Raw genomic sequence first — 22,488 nt, forward strand, 5'->3', positions numbered from 1 at the left:
TTATGGTTTTACCATATGTGTAAATATCGCTAAACAATATATTGTTTAGTGTTGCCTCTTTTTGAACTTGATATAAATAGAGCTATGTTAGGAGGCCAGGGATTCCTTCTTTTCAGTTTAATTTTGTTCATACCCCTCTATCCATGTGTGTTCTCGAAGTTTGTGGAGGATGAGGGTTGAGATCTAATGTCCACCATGGGATAGATGGTCCCAGGATCTGCATGTCTAGAATTGGAACCCCCCCCAGTCATCTTCCTGTCAGTCCAGGATGAAATTCCTGCCCTTAGAATCATAGAGTCTTGTAGAAACGTCCTTCTAATTTTATTGTTTCAACTGAGAGGGCTACTGCAGTCAGTCTTTGGTGACCTGAAGGTTATATAATTTGGGGTTCCTATTTAAGAAAAATAAAACAAAATTACAAATACAAAATTAGATAAAGGGCCATGGAAGGAGTTCCTACAAGTGGTGGCCGGAAGCCTACGGGCCATTAGGTTCATGGTGCACCGGTCTCTGGCATGTGTACCCCTGTAAGTTTGAGCATACTCATGGGGACAGCAGATTAATTTATTTGCTTGAGATGGGGGTCTTGCTCTGTCACCCAGGCTGTAGTTCAGTGGCACGATCATAGTGTACTGTAACCTCGAACTCCTGGGTTCAAGTGATCTTTCTGCCTCCATCTCCCAAGTAGCTGGGACTATAGGTGCGCACCACTGTGCCTGGCTAATTAAAAAAATTTTTGTGGAGACAGGGTCTCACTATGTTGCCCAGGCTGGTCTTAAAATCCTGGCCTCAAGAGATCCTCCTGCCTTTGCTTCCCAAATTGCTGGGATTATAGGCGTGAACCACCATGCCTGGCCAACAGCAGAAATATTTATTTAGTACATCTTATAGAATAGATTTTTCACATTCCTTGTTTGATACAGTGAGCTCGTTTAATCTCAATAATCTTTTAAAAAATTAGACTTTTTATTTTGAGATATAGTTCAGATTCATATGGTACATTATCAAAACCAAAATACTGGCTCACTAACTCTTTGAGGTATGTGCTATTACCTCTATTTTTATTCATGATAAAACTGGGGTTCAGGGAAATGCACAGGCTTGTCCCAGGTCACTTAGGTGTTGAATATGGTCTCTGACTTCCAGGCAGTGGTGTTTCCATCTGTCTGTCTGTGGGCTACGGGCAGCATTTGTTTGATTGTTCATTTGTTCATTCCTTCCTTCCTTCAACAAACATCTATCGAGTACCTCCTATGAACCAGACTCTTTCATATGGGTTATTTAATTTCATTCTTCAACAGTGCTGGGAATCAGGAAATAACGTTTTCTTTTTGTATCTGGCAAAATTGGCTCAGAGACGTTATAAAAACTCTCTCATGTATAAAGGAGTGGCAGTATGTTTGTATAATCCCTCCTTTTATGTCCAGTATTGTGCTAGGCACTTTACATTTGCAACCTCCTTTAATCTAGATACAGTTTTAGAAGGCAAGTTTTATTATCTCCATTATTTTGTAGCTGATGAGGAGCTCAGGGGGACTGGAATTCAAATCCAGATGTGATTCACTGTGGTTTTTTTCCATCATATCTTGCTGACAGGGTGGGGGGCAATTATTCATGTGTTCTTTCATTCATCCAATAAACATTTTTGAGCGTTGACTCTATATCACTACCCAGTTAGGTGGTGGGAATAGAAAGATAAGAAACAGCCCCATTTCTGCAGAAGCTCAAAGCTGAGTCCAAGAGACCGAAAACCAGCAGTACAGTATTGTGCTAAGAACTGTGAGAGCCATACCTAGAACTCTAAGGACAATTGATTTCACAGCCTTACTTGGGGCTTATCCTGCCTTCCAGGTAGTAAGCGTCAGAATTACTGCATCCCAAAGTGGGCTGACAGCATTCAGAACTGTGCATCTCAAAGCCTTGTTTTTTCTCTTTGGACAGGGACTTCAAAATGAGTGTCCCTGACTATATGCAGTGTGCTGAGGACCACCAGACTCTGCTTGTGGTGGTCCAGCCTGTTGGCATTGTGTCTGAAGAGAACTTCTTCAGGATTTACAAGAGGATTTGCTCCGTGAGTCAGATCAGTGTGCGGGACAACCAGCGAGTGCTCTACATCCGCTATAGGCACCACTACCCACCCGAGAACAATGAGTGGGGTGACTTCCAGACCCACCGCAAGGTCGTGGGCCTCATCACCATCACAGACTGCTTCTCGGCCAAGGACTGGCCACAGACCTTCGAGAAGTTCCATGTGCAGAAGGAGATCTATGGCTCCACGCTGTACGACTCCCGGCTCTTTGTCTTTGGGCTGCAGGGGGAGATTGCGGAGCAGCCCCGTACGGACGTGGCCTTCTACCCCAACTACGAGGACTGCGAGACTGTGGAGAAGAGAATTGAGGACTTCATCGAATCTCTCTTCATTGTGCTTGAGTCCAAGCGTCTGGACAGAGCCACAGACAAATCTGGGGATAAGATCCCCCTTCTCTGTGTCCCGTTTGAGAAAAAAGACTTTGTAGGATTGGACACAGACAGTAGGTAAGTTCACCTAGACACCCGGGTTCCTTGGCTTCTTTGCTTATATCAGAAGGGATAAGTTATTGCAGCAAGGTGTAGAAAGGTGTTTTCCATTGATTTTTAAAACCCATGACTTTTAAAAACAGGGACAGCCTTTGGTTAGGGGGAGTCTTTCAGGGCTAGTGGTACACTCATTTCCCTTTTCTAGGGGGGAATCCCAAGTGGGGATCCAGGGAGCTGAATCCAGTACAGGAGCCTCAGCCACTTTCAACTTTCAAGCACTACAACTGAGGCTAGTTGGGATGTTCTGAGAGTAAAATGCATACCAGATTTTGAGACTTGCTACTGAAAAGAGAATGTAAAATATCTTGCTAATATTTTTTATATGGATAATATGTCAAAATGATACTATCTTACATATATTAGGTTAAATAAAATATATTATTAAAATTAGTTTTAACTGTTTTTTACTTTTTAAAATGTGGCAGCTAGAAACTTAATTTACTTATGTGGCTTGCATTTTATTTTTGTTGGGCACTGCTACCCTAGAGCACAGTTTACAACTTTTTTTCAGTCTCATACCTTTGATTTATAGATGAAGTGCTGAATCTAGAGAGGCAGGAACTAGGTCCAGGTTGAGCTAGAGGTGGAGCCCACATCTCCTGGTTCCCTGACTGGGCACCCTGCATGTCTCAGACTACTTTCTTCTCACCTGATGGCCACAGTGTCAGATTCCTCACTTATAGAGCACCCAAGACAGAGTATCTGGATGGCAGATGTGGCCTCAGAGAGTCCCTAAAGAGCTGCCTTACACAAATGGAAAGTATGTCTGTGTTTTCTGTATACCAAGGAGTGTTGGGTAGAGCAGGAAAATGTCAGTCTTCACATCTTGCCTGCTATTGATTAAAAAACTTTACTAAGAACCAGAATTGCAGATTCATTCATCTTTGCCATTTCTTCCGCTCTGCCCACCACTCTGTTTCACCATGTTGCCATTGTGGCTGTCCAGCAGAGGAGGATGAGATGCAAGCTTAGGCAGCAACTCTGTGCCCAGAGACACACAGGGAGAGTGCCGTGTAGCTGTGTTACTCACCGGCATTGTGGTCTTGGGCAGGGCGCCCGGTCACTCCGAATCCCTCTTTCTTCTTCTGTAGGATTCAGATATTTATCCACAGGTGAGGATTAAATGGCATAATGCACATGCTGGCATAGTGCCTACTGCAAAGTAGGTGCTCAGTATGTTTCCTGAATTTATCTAAGGTCAAACAGTGACTTTCTGGGTGTTGGTAAGTCTGAGGAGAAAATATCACAGAATTGAGAAAAATAGTCCAAGTCCAGCCGTAGGAGTTGGAAGCACATAGTAGCCCCAGTCACACCTGTGTGTGGCACTTTGCAGGGCCTGGAAGGAATTTTCATTTTCTCACCCAAACATGTATTTGGCTTAAGGAATGGGAACATGGCGTGTCATAGACCTGATCTGTGTTTAATCCTCACAGCAGCCCTGTGATCTACTACAGTTACTCTGCTTGGCTGCTGTGGGGCTGAGGTAGCAAGGTGTAGAAATCTGGGCAGGCACTGAATGGCTGAGCTGATGGGCACACTGGGTCTGACCCCAGAGCCTGGGGCCTTCCCATCTCACCTTGCAGCCCACTGCTATGCCTCCCATGCCTCTTGAATAACCCACATTGCTGTCAGGGTGGGCAGCTACCTGCAGTAATCATTTTTGTAAAGTGGTGCTGTGTAGTGTATTCAGTTTGGGTATTCCCTTGACTGGTGCCTTCCTCCTTTGCCACACAGAGCACCAGTGACATTTTTCAGTCACCAACTTCTTGGCTGTGAGGTTACAAATCCACCAGTGAATGCCAGCTCCTTTGCCTTTTTTTTTTGAAGAGATAGGGTCTTGCTCTGTTGGTCAGGCTGGAGGGTGCAGTGGTGTGATCAGCAGTGGTGTGATCATAGCTTACTATAACCTCAAACTCCTAAGCTCAAGTGATCCTCCCACCTTAGCCTCTCAGGTAGCTGGGACTATAGGTGCACACCACCACGCCTCGCTAATTTTTAAATTTTTTTATAGAGATGGGAGTGATCTTGCTATGTTGCCCAGGCTGGTGGTCCTGAACTCCTGGCCTCAAGTGATCCTACCAGCTCGGGCTCCCAAAGTGCTGGGATTACAGGAGTGAGCCACTGTGCTCAGCCTCTTTTGGCTTTTGAAATCTGTGCTCACAATTCAGCAGGAATAAAGAGAGTGTATTGGGATGTGGTGCCTCACACATAGTGGATAATAGCCAAGTGTTTGTTGAGAGCCTTCATGTGCCAGGCTCAGCTCTAGGCACTGAAAGTACAGCGGCAAAGAAAACTGCCCTCATGGTGCCCATTCTGCTCTAGTGGGACAACTGCAGTCGTAAACGTCAGTCATCATTTGGGCTTCGGTGAGGTAATGACGCCAGTGAACTCAAATCAAATACATTCTCCTTTGATAACTGTTAATCGGTTGTGGCTTTCACTACTCCGTCATTGGAAGCGATGATTCGGTGCAGGAACAGAGCCTTCCTCTCACCTGCAGCTCTTCGTAGGAGTGAGAAAGTGTCCAACCTGAAATGAGATAGTATTTTGTAGCTCCATAGGAAATGTCTAGATGTGAGTGCAGTTTTGGTTTGACACATGACCATGCTGATAGGGTCTATGACAGATAAGTCTAACTTCAGGTCCTAGACTTCCCACTAACACCAGGTGCAGATGTCTTTTACCTAGAAGTTTACATGTTCCCCTACTCATAAAACCCATGGTCAGTTCTTGTATCTGTGCTGTTGTAGCTATCAAAATTATTTTTGTTCTTATGTGTTTCTAATTTTTGCCTGTTCCTCTTTCTTTTCTTTTTCTTTTCTTTTTTCCATCATACTGCCCTGTGAGTATGTTGTTGGGTCTGAAAAGGTAGGCTGTGAACATATTGCATTAAAAATAGCTAGATTTCCCTATGTGCTGCCTTCTCATAGCCTTCATTGCTTTAAAAAACAAAAACTTACTGCTGTGTAGATCCATATGTTTGTTAATTGAGTAATTTTTTTTTTCAATATATTTTTTAATTTTAGCCTTTTTAGCACATAACCCATTAGAGTTTAGTATTTGTTAAAATACTTGCTGTGGGAGAACTTGTTTGGTCTTCAGTGTTTGGTAACAAATGAGGCTTTATTAATTTTTTTGTTTGTTTCGAGGAAGTGAAATGCTAATTTATTTGGTTGGCTGTAGAAGGATTTTTCACAACATATTTTAACTGGGAAGGTCTAACTGCAGTGCCTTGCTTGGCCCTGGGCTTCTAAGAGAACACATCCGGCATGTGATTCCCAGCTGTGGCTGCCTGACCGTGACGTGCATGAGGGTGAAGGTGCAGCAGGGTGCTGGCAGCTGCGGGAGGGGAGCTGCGGGAGGGGGGGTCTGCCGTCCTTTCTTTTGTTTTGCCTTGAGCATGCCATTTCCCCTTTGCCTTCACCTCAGCAACTTTCCCCCATAAAGGGGGCAAAGGCCATCCTAAAATTGACACCGTCTTTTGCCCCCCTTTATGAGGGCTCAAGTACAATTTTTTTAAGTATCATGAAAATACGGCCTTCTCCTAAATAGCTAGTTCGCCTGGATCTTGTAGGCACGAAGACCTCTATAATTGACCACTGTTTCCTCTCTGCTCCTGCCAATGAGCATTCAGAGCCAGAGTGGTGATTCACCTGTGCCTATGGCACAGGCCTTTACCTTCTTTTTAACCCTGTGAAGGCAAGAAAGCTGTTTCCGTACTTGTTGAAGATAATGTCCGTCACTATTGGCACGCCATTCATTTGTGTTACTGATCTAGGATCCTCCAGCATCCAAGGTCAGCCATGCAGGACAATCTTTGGCTGACCTAGTTCCCCCCACCGCATTTCATCTCACTGCAGGGAAAGGTTCTCGCTTGTGTTCTGCTGTCACCAACGTGCTGCCCGGGAGCCTTGTTCTTTAGTGCTCTGGTCCAAATGTGAGCACGTTCATTCTTCATTTACTTTGTCTCAGTTGAGATAGGCCAGACTTTCTGAAATATTTCACCACATTCCAGGGTGGGAGAACAAAAAATAAATGAAGGTAGCTAGTAAAAGAAGTTGAAACCATTCAGCTTGGAAAATGCCAGGCGGGGATCCTGGGATGGCTGTTTTATCCTGGGCTGTGGGGCCTTTCCTGCCGCTTGCTGGATCCCAGGGTAGATGTGAGGACAGCGGCCTGGGCTTCCCTCCTCCCCTGCCCTCCTCTGGCAGGTGTGCTGCTAAGACCATTACCCAGGAGCTCTTCTGGACGTTAGGCCCCTCAGAGCCCAGACCACGGGAGAACTGTGAATCCTTGCCATGGGTTGTCCTCTCAGCCTCCTGTGTGACAGACAAGTGCCTTTCCTAAGTGCCCTGTGCCAGGAGAGACCTCCCTCATTAGCGAGTGTCCTCCAGGGTGACTCAGCACACATTTATTGGGTGCCTTCTGTGTGCTGTGGTAGGTGCTAGGGAAGCAAGTTGAGATATACTTGAGAGACAGAGATGAAGGAAAGATGATGACAGAAAGAGGAAACCAAGTATGACACTCAGGTTTCTGAAGGGAACAAATAGGTATATGGTGGGGCTGCTTATTACAATGGGGAAGACTGGGAGGTGTTTTTGAGATGCCTGCTGGGCATTCAAGTGGAAATACTAAAGAGGCAGCTGGATTTGAATAAGGAGAAGGAGTCGGACTAGACATACACATGGGCGTATTTAGCCTGTATTTAAGACCATCAATATGGATGAGCTGATCTAGGGAGAATGCAGACTGAGGCAGGAGGAAGGTACCTGGCTAACCCCTGGGTACTCACCATGACCAAGAGGTTGGCGGAAAGCCAAGATCATGGAGTTTTTGTATATTATTCTAAGGAGTTTGGGTTTCAGGAGTAGCTGCCATTTATCTGAAAGGTGCTGGGTGTGAGGTTGCTACTAAAGAAATCTGAAGGGAATGATGTGGCCACATTTGTGTTTTAGAAAAATCGCTCTGGCAGCAGGATGGAGGAGGTGAGCCCACGTAGGAGCCACATTTGAGTGGGAGTGGGGAGAAGGTAGAGTTGATTCATCCTTGAGGGAGGGGAGAAAGGCATGAGGGGTGGTAGTTCCCAGCTGAACAGGCTGTCTTTTCCATGGACTTAAAAGGACAGATTGGGTTGGGGATCTGAGGAGAGAGGTGAGGGAGAATTGGGAGAAAGACTTTGGATAGTTCTGGAATAGTTCTTTTTTTTTAACAACAGACTTAAAAAAAAAAACCTCTTATGAACATTGGTAGTTAACTATTGAGGAAACAGTTCTTTTTTGATCCTTCTAAGTGTAAGACACCATATTGGGTGGAGACAAGAACAGATAAGACGGCTGCCATCAGAGGCTTAATACTTACTAGGGGGTAATACAATTAAAAGGGGAGAGGGAGGGAAACTAGCATGGCTATATGTCAGGCACTAGTTAGCCACCACATCTTCCTATTTCATTTATGTCACATTTATGCCATCCTAGGTGGGTGGTAGCAGGCCCATTTTGCAGAGTAGGAGGCATTCTTATAGTGATTAAGTAATCAGTCCAGCTTCGCACAGCTAGTAAATGACTTAGCAGGAATCAAACTTAGGACTGTCAGGCTTTAAAGGCATTTTCTCTCTACTAACTCTGTTACCTCCTTGTTATACTTGGAACGGTAAAGTAGATCAGTTTTGGACCCTTTCAGAAAAATTTCTTTTGCTTAAGTGCTGCAGATCAATTTCATGAAGATTAGACTTCTCTGAAGGTTAGGTAGCATCAAAGTGGTTTACATCCCAGAGAGAACTTTTTCATGTCACTTTTACAATGATACGGTTGCAAATAATGCACATATGCAAAATAAAACTAAGGCACTTCTAAACTTTTAATAAAAGCTTTTCAGTTCTCCCCTGATAAGCTTTCTTTCTTTCTAACATGAATTTTAGGGTAAACTTAAAACTCTTTCTTTATAGAATGATGTTTTAATATCCAACTTTAGTGTAAAAACTTTAGATGGAGATAATCAGCACCGACAATTTGCTTTCATTTCTTTATCAGGCAAGTTGTAGTATTAGTTAATGGCCCATAAAGCATCTGAAATTGAGTATAAAACATTGCATTTTTAACTTTCTGTTTAGAGCTGTCTTGCAACTAAAGGTTGTTTGCTTTGGAGCTTCAGCTATGTAGCACCTGGGAAGCTTCTAGTATGTTTAATTGATTGCATTTACATGATGCACGTAATCAAAGATTTCCTCACTCTAAGATACCAGGATAGTCTAGTGAAAAATTATAGGGTGTAGCCATTATTTAATTATGCTTCTAAAGACTTCTAAAACTATATAATACCACTACCACCCCCAAAGAGATTCTCTTTATTAAAGTTACTTTGGATTTTAATTGCAGACTTCGGTTGAGCAGCTCTAGCTTTTCTTTGGGTTTGAATATATAAACTTCTTTGCAAGTAAATTGTGTTTTGGACTGGAATACCAAGGTTTTGCTTTCTTGAGCCACAAAAATAGTATTAAAATCACAAAAATATTAAACATTTTCTTCTTTTACCTAATCAGGAGCCTTTAATTGAATATCTTTCATTGAAATTTAATTAGTGTCAAGTACACAAAGGAAATACAATTTAAGTGCCTTCTGTACTATGTTTCAGGCTATGTATTAGATACTTTCATACAATTTCTAGAAAGGATGCGTTTCCCTTTATTTGTGGAGGCTGTAAGGTTTTTGCCTATGATTTAGCTATAATTCATTTTATGAATTAAGGGACTATCACTTTTTAATTTTTCTAGCAATCCTTAATTCCAGTTTTTTAACCTAGTGTTTATAACTTGTATAGTGGTAATAAGGAAATAACATAAAGGTCGTTCTTTGAAGTAGTGAGAGCATATTCAAGTTTTTGTGGCTACATTCTGTTGCCCATGTCTTTCAAGTTCACCATTAGTTTTTTTTTTCTAAGATTTCAGAGCTTCTAGAGAGATCTAAAAAAACTGACACCATTTTCAAAGAAGAAAGGATCCATGCCTTTTTGAAAAAAGTTTTCATGAGACAGTTTATGTTCTTAATTCTGCCAAAATTGGCTTAAAACTTTTTAGTTTTTATTCGTTTCATAGCTAACTAGAAATTGGATAATCTGTTAGCTGTTTATTACTATGCTTTTCAAAGGATTATAACAGAATTGCTTATAATCTTGAGATGATCCATTCCTGGGATATATAGTACTCTGAGAGTTATGTACTATCTGTAAATCTAGGTAGAATTTTGTTTGTATGGTGTTTGGAGATTTCCCCCAAAGTATTAGGATTCATTCTATTTTATATAATTTAAAATGTTTTATATAGTTTTATTGAATCATTTGACATTAATGTGAAAAATTATTAGCATATTTATAGGACTTATTTTTGTAAAAGTCTTGTTTTCAAAACAAATTATTTCTTATCATAATGGTTATACTTTTTATTTTTGAAATTTTCTGGGCTGTACTTTGCTATGGCAGATTTGCACATTCATGTGAAGATGTTATAATTTCCTTCTTTGGAAGAGTCAAGCCAGGATGCTTTAAAGCAAATCTTTGTCTAATTGGTTAGGAGTAAAGTCTTTAAAAAGTCTACCTGAAAATATATTGAGCCAATATAATGGTAGTATTCATAAAGTTACCCATGTATTGCGAGTTGGAAGCTATGTTACCAGAGGAGCAAAAGGTCCATTTAGATGCTGAATTCTTTTCATGGTTAGAGCAGGATAACACACCAACGAAGTGAGCAAAATACCGTCTGCCTTTGAGAGTGAGTGGCGCTCGGCTGCATGTCTGTAGCTAGATGTAGTAATATTCTCAGGAGCGCAGGGAGCACAGTTCCTGAAATTCCGTGCAGTTTATATTCTCTCCTCTTATTTATATCAGGTGAAGATAGGAATGGCTACATAGTACATTATGTTGATATTAGAGTAAGAAACTTTCACAGTAGTTAAATTGAACTGCCCCCCCCCCAACAAATCCAGTGGCATATGACAAATCCTTGAATTTGTAGCTTGGGCTGTGATTTTAACTTTGGCCCCCTCTTTCCCTATTACCATGTCTATCCTCTTCCCAAATGCCCTCAGAGAGGTCATGGTCCTAATGGAGGGGATAAACAAATACCCATGTGGTAACTATGTAGTCCTGTTGTGGAGGGGAACCTAGCCAAGGACATTATCAGGGAAGACTTCCTGGAGGAAGTGGGCTGTATGTTAAGTTCTGAAGACAGAGTAAGAGTTAGCCAGGCAAAGGGGCAAGGAGGGTGTCTCAGGTGAAAGGAGCAGCCTGGGTAGAGGCTGGGGCTTGGGGAGAGTGCTGTGTGCTGAAAAGCCCTGAGCAGCCCATGTCCTAGAGTTCAGGGTGAGAGGGCTGCCTCAGCGAGGGAGGATGCTGGAGAGAGCCTGGTCATGGAGGGCTTTGGAGGAGCTCGGTTTTTATTAAAACTGACAACAGAGGGAGGCAGTGAGGGGTTTCAGCAGGGAGTAACCTTTGGGGAAAGTATTCTTGGTTCTGCTTCTGTTGGCAACTCTGCTGAAAGAAGAGATTGGGATGGGCCAGAGCAGTCTGTCCCTTTGAGACCCATCCATTTGATTGTTTATTCATAACAAACATATTTTGAGTATCTAGGGGAGAGGAGTGGGCATACAATAGTAAGCAAAACATACGCGCCTTTTTGGAGCTTATAGATGTCAGAAATTGATTCAGTATAGAATGTTCTGGGAACACATGAAGGACACCTAACCCACAGTGCAGAGGCTGGAGGCAGGGAAGGCTTCCTTGAAAAACTGCCATTGAAATGAGCCCAAAGAAGAATGGAGAGGCGAGAGGCAGGTGCAGATGGAGCCTGGGTGCTGCAGATGAGGCTGCTGTGGAGCGCGAGGGAGCATTGGTCAGAGGGGAGGCCATGGCGGGCAAGTTGGTGCAGTCACTCGTGAAGCATGTTTCTCCGTAAGGACTGAATCGGGGATCCTTGGAAGGGTTTGAAGTGGGGGAGGGACATAATTTGTGCTTTGGGAAGGCCCCTCTGGCTGTGTGTGTAGAAGCAGCGAAGAGGGGTGCATACAGAGTGGGGAGGGTCGCAGACCAGATAGGGGCTGTCAGGGTGACCGCTGTCTGCTGGGGATGGCAGGAGCAGCACAGATGGAGCATTTTCTTAGGAGGAGGGGTGGTAGCAGAGGCCGTCCTAACACTGCCTGGTGGCTAGGAGGAAGGCAAATGAAGGCTGGCGTTTCTTCTTCCCTCTGTCGCTGCCTTGTGTCATGATCTTGGTTCAAGCAATATTTGGGACAGAAAAGCTAAATTCCAGAGTAGTCAAGAGTGTTGAACTTGTTAGAGTTAGACCTGATAGGAGTTAACTGCATATTGAGATCTGTCAATAACATTCATTTAGTTAGAAACTTCTTACCTTCTGGATTTCCATGGTGTTTTTTTTTTTTTGCCAGTCAAATTTAGCAGTAGGGGGTTTCCATAGGGGTTTTATTCTTAATAAGATTGTTTTCTTGGTGAGGGAAAATTTAATACAGCTGCTATTCTTCTTAAAAAAATCATATCTCTTAAGAAATTTAATATTTAAAAGATTAGAAATATTTAAAAATGGTAAAGGAAGATTTTGGTACAGTTGCTTTGGTTTCTGAATTGATATGGAGTTAGAAGCCTTTGCATTATTTAATAGCATATCCTTGCCAATATTTAAAGAGCTGTTAGTGAGCATCCCAGGCCCTGCCCTCTGAAAGCATTATTAAAGCTTGCTCTGAAATAGTGAAGATAAAGGTCTCGTTTCCTAAAGCCAAATGGTTGGCTAATAATATGCAGCATCTCTGTCTTTATAAAATAGTAATAGGTTTGAAGTTAAGAAAGTGGAACATAATTGATTTTTCAAAAAGCTGAAACATAAACTTTCTTATGCTAATGTTGCAATTGGAAAATCTGAAAAGAAATATCCTATTTTAATATTGTCTAAGTGAAATAAATACATGGTAGAAGTCCCATATACCTATCCCCTTCAATCAGTCACTTGGCAGTCAATTTTTGAAGTCAGGACCACTCTAGCTCACATCACTGGCAATGATTGTTGCTGGTTTCAATTATAGAGCCTGATGTTGCCTTCTTAGCATTTTTTAGTAGCAAGAGAATTGAATAGTGCCTAGTCAGTGTGCTTTTTGGGTGGGAGTCATATAGTAATAATGATGCATTTTCATTGCATTTTATTTTTTAGACATTACAAGAAGCGGTGCCAAGGGCGCATGCGAAAACATGTGGGGGATTTATGCCTTCAGGCGGGGATGCTGCAGGACTCCTTAGTGCATTACCACATGTCGGTGGAACTTCTCCGCTCGGTGAATGACTTTCTGTGGCTTGGAGGTAAGATTATTTGGTGAAGATGATCTAATATGTAATTGTTTCAACTGTTGTTTGAAATAAGAGGGAGCAGGAAAAAAAAAGTCTCTAAAAAGAAAGGATGAGGGAGGAAAGCAGCCGACCTGTGCTGGTGGCCAGGAGTCGTCACCTGGGGAGACTTCCCTGCCTCCTCTGCCACCACTTCTGCCCGGCCTGCACGGCGTCCTCTGGAGGAGGAACTTCACATGAGTTTCCTCCACGACTGCTGCGTGTCCTTGCTCCTGTCCTTCCTCCTCCTTCCTCCTAGCACATCCTACCCTCTGCTAAGAATGCCATTCCCCATGGACTTCATCTCCTAACTCATTCTTCAAAGCCTCCTCTGTATGTCAGATGATGAATCAATTAGCAGAATGTGGTATGTACCTGCAGCAGAGTATTATTCAGCCTTCAGAATGACTGAAATACTGATGCTGCTGCAGCAGGGAGGAACCTTGCCCACATCGTGCTCAGTGAAAGCAGCCAGACACAAAAGGCCACATACCGTATGATTGCGTTTACATGAAGCGTCCAGAGTAGGCAAATCTGTGGCAACAGATATCCTGGTTGCCAGGGGCAGAGGAGCAGTGGAATGGAGAGTGACTACTGATGGGTATAACGTTTCTCTTTGGGGTGATGAGAATGTTCCAGAATCAGATAGTGATGTTGGTTGCACAACTGTGAATATGCTAAAAACTGCTGAATTGTACACTTTAAGTGGGTAAATTTTATGATATGTGAATGATATGTCAGCTTTAAATATTAAAAGAAAAAAAGAGGAAAATCTACTTCAAAGGACAGCCTTTTCTGACCCCTCCTGGCAGTGAGGCAGAGCTAGAACTCTATGTTGGAGCTGATCCTCGGTGCTGGAATTGCTTGTTTATGTGTTTTTTTCCCCTTCAGGGACTGTGTCTCCTGGGGGTGGGAGTGGAAGGCATGGGCTATGTTGTTTTCATCTGGGTGTGTCCCTCCCCTAGCATACTGTAGGTGTTCCTATAAATGCTTGTTAAATGAGTGTTGTGAGAGTAAGGACGAAAACAGGGTTAGTGGAGTTGCCCAGTGGCTGCCTGACTCCGGGCATCACACCAGACTGAATGCAGAAGCAAACAGAAGAATCCAGCTGACTTGTATTAATTCGGACATTCAAGACATCTGTAGAAATGTAAAACAATGCTGTCCTTCCGGTATTTTTGTTTTGGAAAACAATTATTTTTCATAAAAATGTTAAGACATGACAGGCTTATTATTATTTTAAAATGAATTAATACATAAATATTTAAATCCTTTTCTCAGTTTTATTTTCCAATATGGTGAATATGTATAGGTGTAACCACATAAAAAAAATCCTTTGTGGTCATAAGTAATTTTTTTATTTTTTAGAGGTAGGGTCTTGCTCTGTCACTCAGGCTATAGTACATAGCTCACTGCAGCCTCGAATTCCTGGGCTCAAGCTATCCTCCCACCTCAGCCTCCTGAGTAGCTGGGACTATAGGCACACCCCACTATGCCTGGCTAATTTTTAAAATTTTTTTGTAGAGACTGGGATCTCACTATGTTTTTCAGGCTGGTCTTGGACTCTTGGCCTCAAGCTATCTTCCTGCCTTCGCCTCCCAAAGTGTGGGCATTTACAGGTGTGAGCCATTGGACCTGGCTAATCCTTAGCAATTTTTAAGAGTGTCAAGGAGTTTTGAGACCCAAAGTTTAAGAACTACTGAATTAATGAATAAAGATGATAAGGATGAATACAGTAGCACAATTTACAAGACACGTGGCATAGCTTGAGAGTATCAGGACGTAACTGCTAATGAGAGATGTGTAACAGGTAGGTACCAGCTGCCTTTGAGGCAGAGGTAGATCTACGAGTGTTTGCTACAGCCCAGAAAGGAACAGATGCATTTAGAATATGTGGTATGGAAAAGTATTCTGCACCGCTTTGGTGGTATTACTTTTAAATATTAGAGCACTTTCTGCTACACGTTTCTGTAGTTTCAGAATCTGGCATAGAGTCTGCCACACGGTATGTGTGAAAATGTTGGTCACATGAATGAAAAGGAGGCTGGCCTGTTTCACATGTGCCCTCAGCTCCTCAGTGAAACCTGGAGCATGGTCTAAGAATGTTGTGTTGCCAGCCTTGGCGCGGGCATGGGGAAGATAGGTGGCAAGTTCCTATTTGCAACAAAACTAGTGATCTTTAGGTTTTATCTTTGTTTGGGGGAAATTGGCATTTCCAAATAATTCAGCAGTTTAAATCATTGTTAGCCACTGGAGTTTGAGCTAATGATGGGCCAGTAACATTACTAGTTATACTGTTTTGTTTTTTTTTTAATGCCCAGCTGCCCTTGAAGGGTTGTGTTCAGCTTCTGTCATCTATCACTATCCTGGTGGGACCGGTGGTAAGAGTGGAGCTCGGAAGTCCCAGGGCAGCTCACTTCCTGCTGAAGCAGCAAACAGACACCGACCAGGTGAGCTCTACTCTTTTCTGCCCGCTGTATTCATGTGCAGTCATGAAAGAAAGCAGGAGCAATTTATTACTTTTTCCTGAGTTAGGCCTGATTAATGTTTGAATAAAGTATAAAATCCATTGTCAGAAATCTTGCAAGAGACATTTTCTTCTGATTTTATTGAATACATATTGATCTTATTGAATATCATTAATGGGTTACAATCAGTGGTTGATTTTTGGAACATTTACATAAAATTTTATGATACAACAGACTTGAGGTTCTGTGTCTGGGTCTTTTTCACAATTTCTGTGTACTAGGTGAAGCTAGCCCCAGAAGTCACTTTAGCAGTTAATTCAGGGCCTGCGGGCTGTTTCTTATTTTCTTGGTTGATGAAGTTCTCTTAATGAGTTACATTTGTTTTCCTTATGTTTGTTAGCACCAATGAAAAGTGAAAAAAACTTCTTGGGAGGAGCAGACCCATGAATGCTGAATGAACTTGCCATTAATGGTTCAGGATATAGTCATCATGTTGCATAGGTCACAGAGATAACAACGAATATGGAGCTCAAGGCCATACACAAAACTGCTGGGTATTTTTTGGTCCATGAGATTTTTAGATATTTTTTCCCCTGAAGAGAACAAAAGGTAGTTAATGTATATTGGATGGGGAAATGCCTTGAGTTTCTTTTTTTCTGTAAATTATATTGTATCATGCCCCATGATCAGCAAAGAATGCAGAGAATACATTTATGAGCTTGTTACTGTAGCCACACCCTCTAATCCAGGTATACTCTATGTACACCTGCTTAGATGAACTATAATGATTCTTGAAGACATTTTATCATTCTTCAGCAGAAGTTTCCTATTGGTGGTATCTCAGTTATTTGAGAGGAAAGTGAAGCAGGCTGGGAGGTGCAATTCAAAGTCTGAAGGTTTAAAACAGGCATGTCCCTGCTCCTCATTTCCTGTGCTTTGATCTGACTCGAGGTGAGGTGCGCTCTGTCAGTGTTCATCACCTGTATTTGTTCCTTGTAGTTATAATTGCTGACTCTGGTATGAGATAACAGCAGTTTAAGTTTCACCGTTTTCTCTAGTCAGGCAGCAAGTGCTAAAATCTCCAACACACTTGGAAAGGTGAAAGCAGGAGTAATTTTTTGTTTAAAAGAAAATCTTCTGTACTCTCTAGGAGTGCTTTTTGTTAGAGGTGTTTTTTTTAAAATTTTTTTTAACTGTGGTTTGAAGGGTTGTAAATGTGTTGAGACTATCCCACCGATGTGGTTAGTGAGACTGAAACTTTTTAGGGTAACATTTCATTTTTTCCCTTTTCTGAATATAGAAAAAGAAAGTTTAAAGAAGTTGAAAAACTGCTCTATCTGCAGTAGAGAAATCTCTTTATTTAGATTTGCATAGTGTAAAAAACTTGGGAGCTTTGTACTGTTGAAGACAGTCTGCAGGGAAGAATATCCAGTGACATCCAGATGACAAGTGCAAGGGCAGTGACTCTCATTTACAAGCTGGGTAATGATCTGACTACCTTTGAAGCAGTACAGTGTCCAGATCTGTTAACAGCCTTGATATCAGGGACAGATATATTGTCATATCTTGGATATTAATCTCAAGACTAGTCAGTTTGTAGTGGCAGCCTCATCTCACGTCAGGAATTTATGGTATCTGCTACCTGAGATGAAGACCAGACAAACCGATTATTGAACATCCTCCCCTGTATTTCATGGAATGAGTACCTCAGCTTCCCTTTTCAGCAGCAAAACAGCAGAAATACAGTTGTCACTTAATATCAATGTGACCTGAAGTAAGTTTTTAAATCTCTTTGTCCCTCAGTTTCCTTATCTGTAAAATGGGAAAGATAATAATACTCCCTACCTGATAGGGTTGTGGTGAAGGTTGAATGAGACACACATACAAAGGGCCCAGAACACTCCTTGCCTGGTACTTGATAATGTTAGCAGCTGTCATTATTATGAATATTATTGTAATTGATTGTCACACAGTCATATGAATTCAGGAATACTATTGAAAGACTCTCAACATCTCAGATCCAGATTGCGTAATTTTCCAGCAGTTTCCTCTGAGAAAAGGGAATTTTTTCCTTCTTAGAATTGAGTTAGTGTAAAAAACAGTTCTGTAGTCCCTTTCTCTTTTTGCTTTAATTCTCCTTTTGTTTTACTTTTATAAAAATTTAAACAGTACTCAAAGGATGGGGCCACTAATTCTTTATTCTGGAGACTCGTAGATGAAGTCTATAATTAATGGACAAAACTTTGTTTAAAAGTTAATAGCACATTCTGAAATCAATCCAAATGAAAATGCTTATCATTGACTTATAAATGTTTCTTCTTTATGGTCATTTCTACTTTTTAGTCATCATTGTAATTAATCAAAATAGTTGTGAATTATTCAGCACCTATAGGCCAGTGGCTGTGCTCAATGCTTCTGCTAAGTTTTACCTCTCAGCAGGCATTTGAGGGTAGGTATCAGTGGCTCCATTATGCAGGTGAGGAGACTGAGGGTGGGTAAACGCCCCAAATAACTCAGCTGGTGAGTGGCAGACTTAGGATTTGAACTTGGGTTGGTTTGACTGCAAAGTATGCATTCTTAATTGCTACAGCAGTCAGCCTCCCCTTGACTGGTTGCCTGAAACTCGAGTTCATAAATGACAGAATTTAGTGGTCTAAGCCTGACTAGGCTTTAGGAGAAGAAATAACGGTGAGAATATGGGACAAAGTGGCACAGATTGAAATTATGCCTTTTACAAATGTTTTGTTCTCAGCTAAAAACCTAAAATGGTAATATTTTTATTCTTAGCTTTGTAAGAGCTAAAAATAATACATTAAAAATTATGATAGTGCAAAAAATGGCTTTAAAAATCCAACCATTGCTAATGACTTATTGCTTGTTTTTCTCTAGTGATGCTTATTAAAAGAAAAAGTTATACTGAATTGGCTTTATGTAGTCTTTAATGTGGAAGGAAAGATTGTTAGTGAATTGAAAGTAAAAATCTACACTCCTTTCTTTCCTGATGATGAATATATAAGTTTTGTGGGATTTGGGACTTGTCAGCCTTATTTTTTATGGCGTAAATATATTTCCTCATTTGTGAGATTAATATAATGTTACTTAACCTTGTATGGTTGTGAGAGTTGGATGCCATGTATAGAAAGCACCTAAGGGGCACTCAGTAAAAATGAGCCGTCACAGTGACAAGTTGGTAAGAAGCATCAACTTTGCATAATGAGGATGGAGGTTTATTTCTGATGCATATTCAGTACATACATATGTAATGTATATGAATGTGATTTAAAGTGATTTGGATTCAGTTATGTTTTTGTAATGTAGTATGAAGTTTTGATGAAATCAGTGTTATTCTAGTAAGATAGGCAATAGCTAAATTACCTTGCTAAATAACTTAAAAATTGTGCAGAACATGTTTTACAACTCAAAATTCATATTGCCATATAATCATCCTGTAAAACCTTTAAATTACTAGGAATTTGTCATTCAGAAGTTGACCAGAGCTGTTAAATTTACAAAAATTGACATATCGAGCTATTTTTGGGGAATTAGCGTATCTTTTTTGTGATTGAAGAAAATTTTGATTTTTTTCCTCTACCTGGAATAGGTTAAAATAATAGAAATGTTGATTTGACATCTGCCACTTTTCCTTTATAAAATAGAGGGAATAAAAAGGGATGTCATTGAATAGATTATGCTGTTTTAATATACAAGTAAATGTTTCTGTATTTCAACAAAATTATGTGATTAATAGTTGCCAGACCTTTGGGAAGTTTTTTGCAGGGCACTTAGACTATTTACTGATTAAAAAATACAGACATGACTTTTATGACTTTGGAGTTAGTATAGATCAAGGTAGCTTTTGGTATAGCACAAAATACCAAGACTAGGAATAGCTGGATGTGATGTCTTGCACCTATAATTCCAGCTACTTGGGAGGCTGAGGTGGGAGGATTGCCTAAGTCCAAGAGTTTGAGACCAGCCTGGGCAACATAGCAAGGGCCTATTCCCCCCACCCCCCAAATGCAAGAACTAAGAGAAAGCCTTGCTACTGGTCGATAAAAGGACAAATTCCCGGGGCCTCAGCCTCCTTATGTGTAAAATGAAGAGACTGGACCAGATGCCCAAGATTCCTGTTCTAAGATTAGTTTCTGTGAATCTGTGTCTTTTATTTATATTTAGGGATTTTAAAGTTTTCAGATTAAGTGCTGAATACCACTCCCTTCCCCAAAGCAGAATTCAGTATGCACTAGTTGAGCTTTTAGTTATAGTCTCTGGGCATCCTATTTAAAAAAAAAAACCCTACTGATCATTTCTTATTATACCAGCAATTTATTTTGTTGCATCTTTTTCAGCAACTTGGCTGGCCATAGGTGGCGCTGTTGCACCAATTATTTTAAGGTTTGTAATTTTCCTGTTTGTAAAAGAAGACAAACAACGTTTCTTTAATTTGATTTTTGTTTTTTGTTTTTTGTTTAATGCTTCAGAATAGCGCCATGTCCATTATATGTGGATACCTGGAAAAAGTATTCTAGTTATATCTTATTTTTCTTCTGTCATCTCAGCGTGAAAATTTCAGGCATGCTGTGTGAACAGTGGTGCGATTGGACTTTTCTTCCAATATTAGAAACCAGTCAGCCATGATTTTATAAAAGAGATAGAAACTGTCTTTGGAGCACCTTAAACCTGAAAAGAATATTGAACTCCCTGAGTAGTGAACCCACTGTTGTATGCTTATTAGTGGGTGATAGTTTGGTATTGTGGAAAAAGCCTAGTTCAGCTGACTTGTGTTTGAATGCAGTTGCTACCACTTAGTCATGCTAATTGAGTCAGTTCTTGCTCAGAGTTTTTTTTCTCATCTGCGACATGGGGCTGCTAATATCTGCTTTGTAGAATTGTGAGAATTAGAGAGAATGTATGCAAAATGTTAAGCTTAGTGGTCATCTCACAAAATATCTCATAACCGTTAGCTATTTATTATTTTGCGCAAAGCCATCATTTTCCAGTTTGTTTGGAAATTATTAAGAAATTAAATAGGAAAAAATGGTTTTATGAAGAAAGACCAATTAAGAAACGAGGGAAATATTTGTGGAGGGTCCGTAGTTCCTATACCCATGTTTTAGTGGCAGCATTAGAAATGTGGCCAATAGAATCATCTTGAACCTACCATAAGTCACAGAATTATTTGCAAATTAGTATATGTTGGGCTTTACAGGGGCCCAATAATAACACTTCTATTTTCTCTAACAACCAATTGAGACATGAGGCAAAAGAGTAAACAGGTAGAGAATCAAAATGTCACCTTTATTACTGGGAAAGCCACATTCTCCATCAACTTTAGGGATACAGGGAAATGAGTATCTTAATACTGTATCCCAGGTTTAGAAAGACTGAGCCAGTCCCAGGCAGCTGTGGACCACAGTAGGCCCTCCTATGAGGGGACCTCTCCCTGTCAGAGTTAGGGCATAGGGGAGCAGAGCATCCCATGTGCTTCCTGAAGGTAGCCAGCACCCACGGAAAAAAGAAGGGTTTCACATGCCCAGCTTGTCTCTCCAACTCACTAATTTCATAACTCACTCCATTTATGTGGGGGAGGAATAGGGGTGGACAAGAGGGCCACAGTGTTTAGAGAAAAGCCTTCATTAGGGAAACCAGAAGAGTGGGGAGCAAGTGCGGCTTCCCCCACAGTTTAAACAGGTCATGGGAGGACCAGAAGGCTGCTCTCCAAGAATTTGTAAATAGAGAAATTAAGGATATCCTTTGGGACTTAGACTAGCAAGGAAATACAAAAGATGATTGGAATGGAGATTTGTAAGATCACCTTAATAGATAAAACCTATTGAGCACTTAAAACGTGGTATACACTATTCTAAGCATTTTACATAAACCAATTTAATTTTTTAATCTTCACAACAACCTGATAAGGTCGGTTAGATTATTATCCCAATTTTTAGATATGGCAAGTGAGGCACAGAGAGGGTAAGTAACTTGATCAAAATCATAGAGCCAATAAGTAGAAGAGCTGGGACTTAAACCCTGGCAGTGTAGCTGAGCTCCCAGAGGTTGGCCTATCTATAGCTCTGTGTGTTAGAGGTATCAGCCTATGTATAGCTCTGTGTGTATGTCTGTACATCGGTCAGGGGTTGGCCAGCCTAGCAAGGGTGGGAAAGGGAAAGTTATGCAAGCATTGGCAGTTGTGTCTTGGCCACTGTCCATAGGTGTGCACTGTGGTTTGCATTAATCGTTTGTCTAGGCAGCAGATCTATCCCTGTAACGGAACTTTAGTCCATCAAGTTCATCTAGAAAAGCCCTCTTGGTCTTCTGTTCATCCTTGCCACATTGCCTCCTGCCTGGGATTTAGCCCTTGAGGAGAAAATGTGCTGAGTGTTGAACCCTGATATTTTGGTCTGATTGATAATTTTATGTCTCCTGTTACATTAATAAGTTAAACCTCCAGTTTTCCTACATCAGTCTCTTCTGAGTTTGGTTAATGTGAAATCGTTTCACTAGGGCCTGATGATACTGATAATCAAATGATTGATGATAGTGATAATGACTCTGAGGCATCAGAAATTTCAGTCCTATCCCCTGTTTAAAGGACACAGCATAGAATAATATATTGATCAGGTTTTTCACAGAAGAAGAAGTTTGTGGGGTTATCTGGAAATCCAGATTTCTCCAGGGTTCCATGTAGCTGAATATCTGCTCTGTGCAGATCTGTCAGCTCATTGTCACAGGCCATGGTGTCATGGGGTGTGTGGTGGTGGGGCGTTCCTTGGCTCCGCTGAGCTTCCATCTCCTCATCTGCAGTGCAGGGTTAATAATATCTGTCTATTAATCCTTAGTAGGGTTGCTCTGAGAGTCACCCATGATATTTGTCAAGCATTATGTTTGACATAGAGGTGGTATTCAATAGAAAACACATATTTTTTTTATATTAATGGTGGTTTCAAGATTGCAGTGATTTTTAGTCTGTACTTAAAAACAGATTGCTATAAACAAAATAGCTCTTTAATAACACCATAATCATGGGCCCCATTCTCAATATAGACAAATAAATATGCTATTTCAA

General features: G+C 41.1%; 1 protein-coding gene across 5 annotated transcripts in view; it reads left to right on the forward strand.

Annotated features, from left to right (window-relative positions):
• The first annotated feature begins 1,941 nt into the window (after positions 1–1,941).
• TRAPPC9 (trafficking protein particle complex subunit 9) overlaps positions 1,942–22,488 on the forward strand; it is a 604,744-nt gene continuing 584,197 nt past the window's right edge. For 3 of the 5 annotated variants that reach the window (XM_069465951.1, XM_069465952.1, XM_069465950.1), the window contains exons 1-3: positions 1,948–2,535; positions 12,785–12,930; positions 15,276–15,404. In XM_069465951.1, the coding sequence (XP_069322052.1) occupies positions 1,952–2,535; positions 12,785–12,930; positions 15,276–15,404 (859 nt within the window). In that variant the 5' untranslated portion in view covers positions 1,948–1,951. Of the gene's footprint in view, positions 2,536–5,424; positions 5,446–12,784; positions 12,931–15,275; positions 15,405–22,488 lie in introns of all 5 variants that reach the window. The other 2 variants (XM_069465949.1, XM_069465953.1) reach the window with 2 other exon arrangements.

Source organism: Eulemur rufifrons, chromosome 3, assembly GCF_041146395.1.
Source record: "Eulemur rufifrons isolate Redbay chromosome 3, OSU_ERuf_1, whole genome shotgun sequence".
NCBI classification, from domain to species: Eukaryota; Metazoa; Chordata; class Mammalia; order Primates; family Lemuridae; genus Eulemur; species Eulemur rufifrons.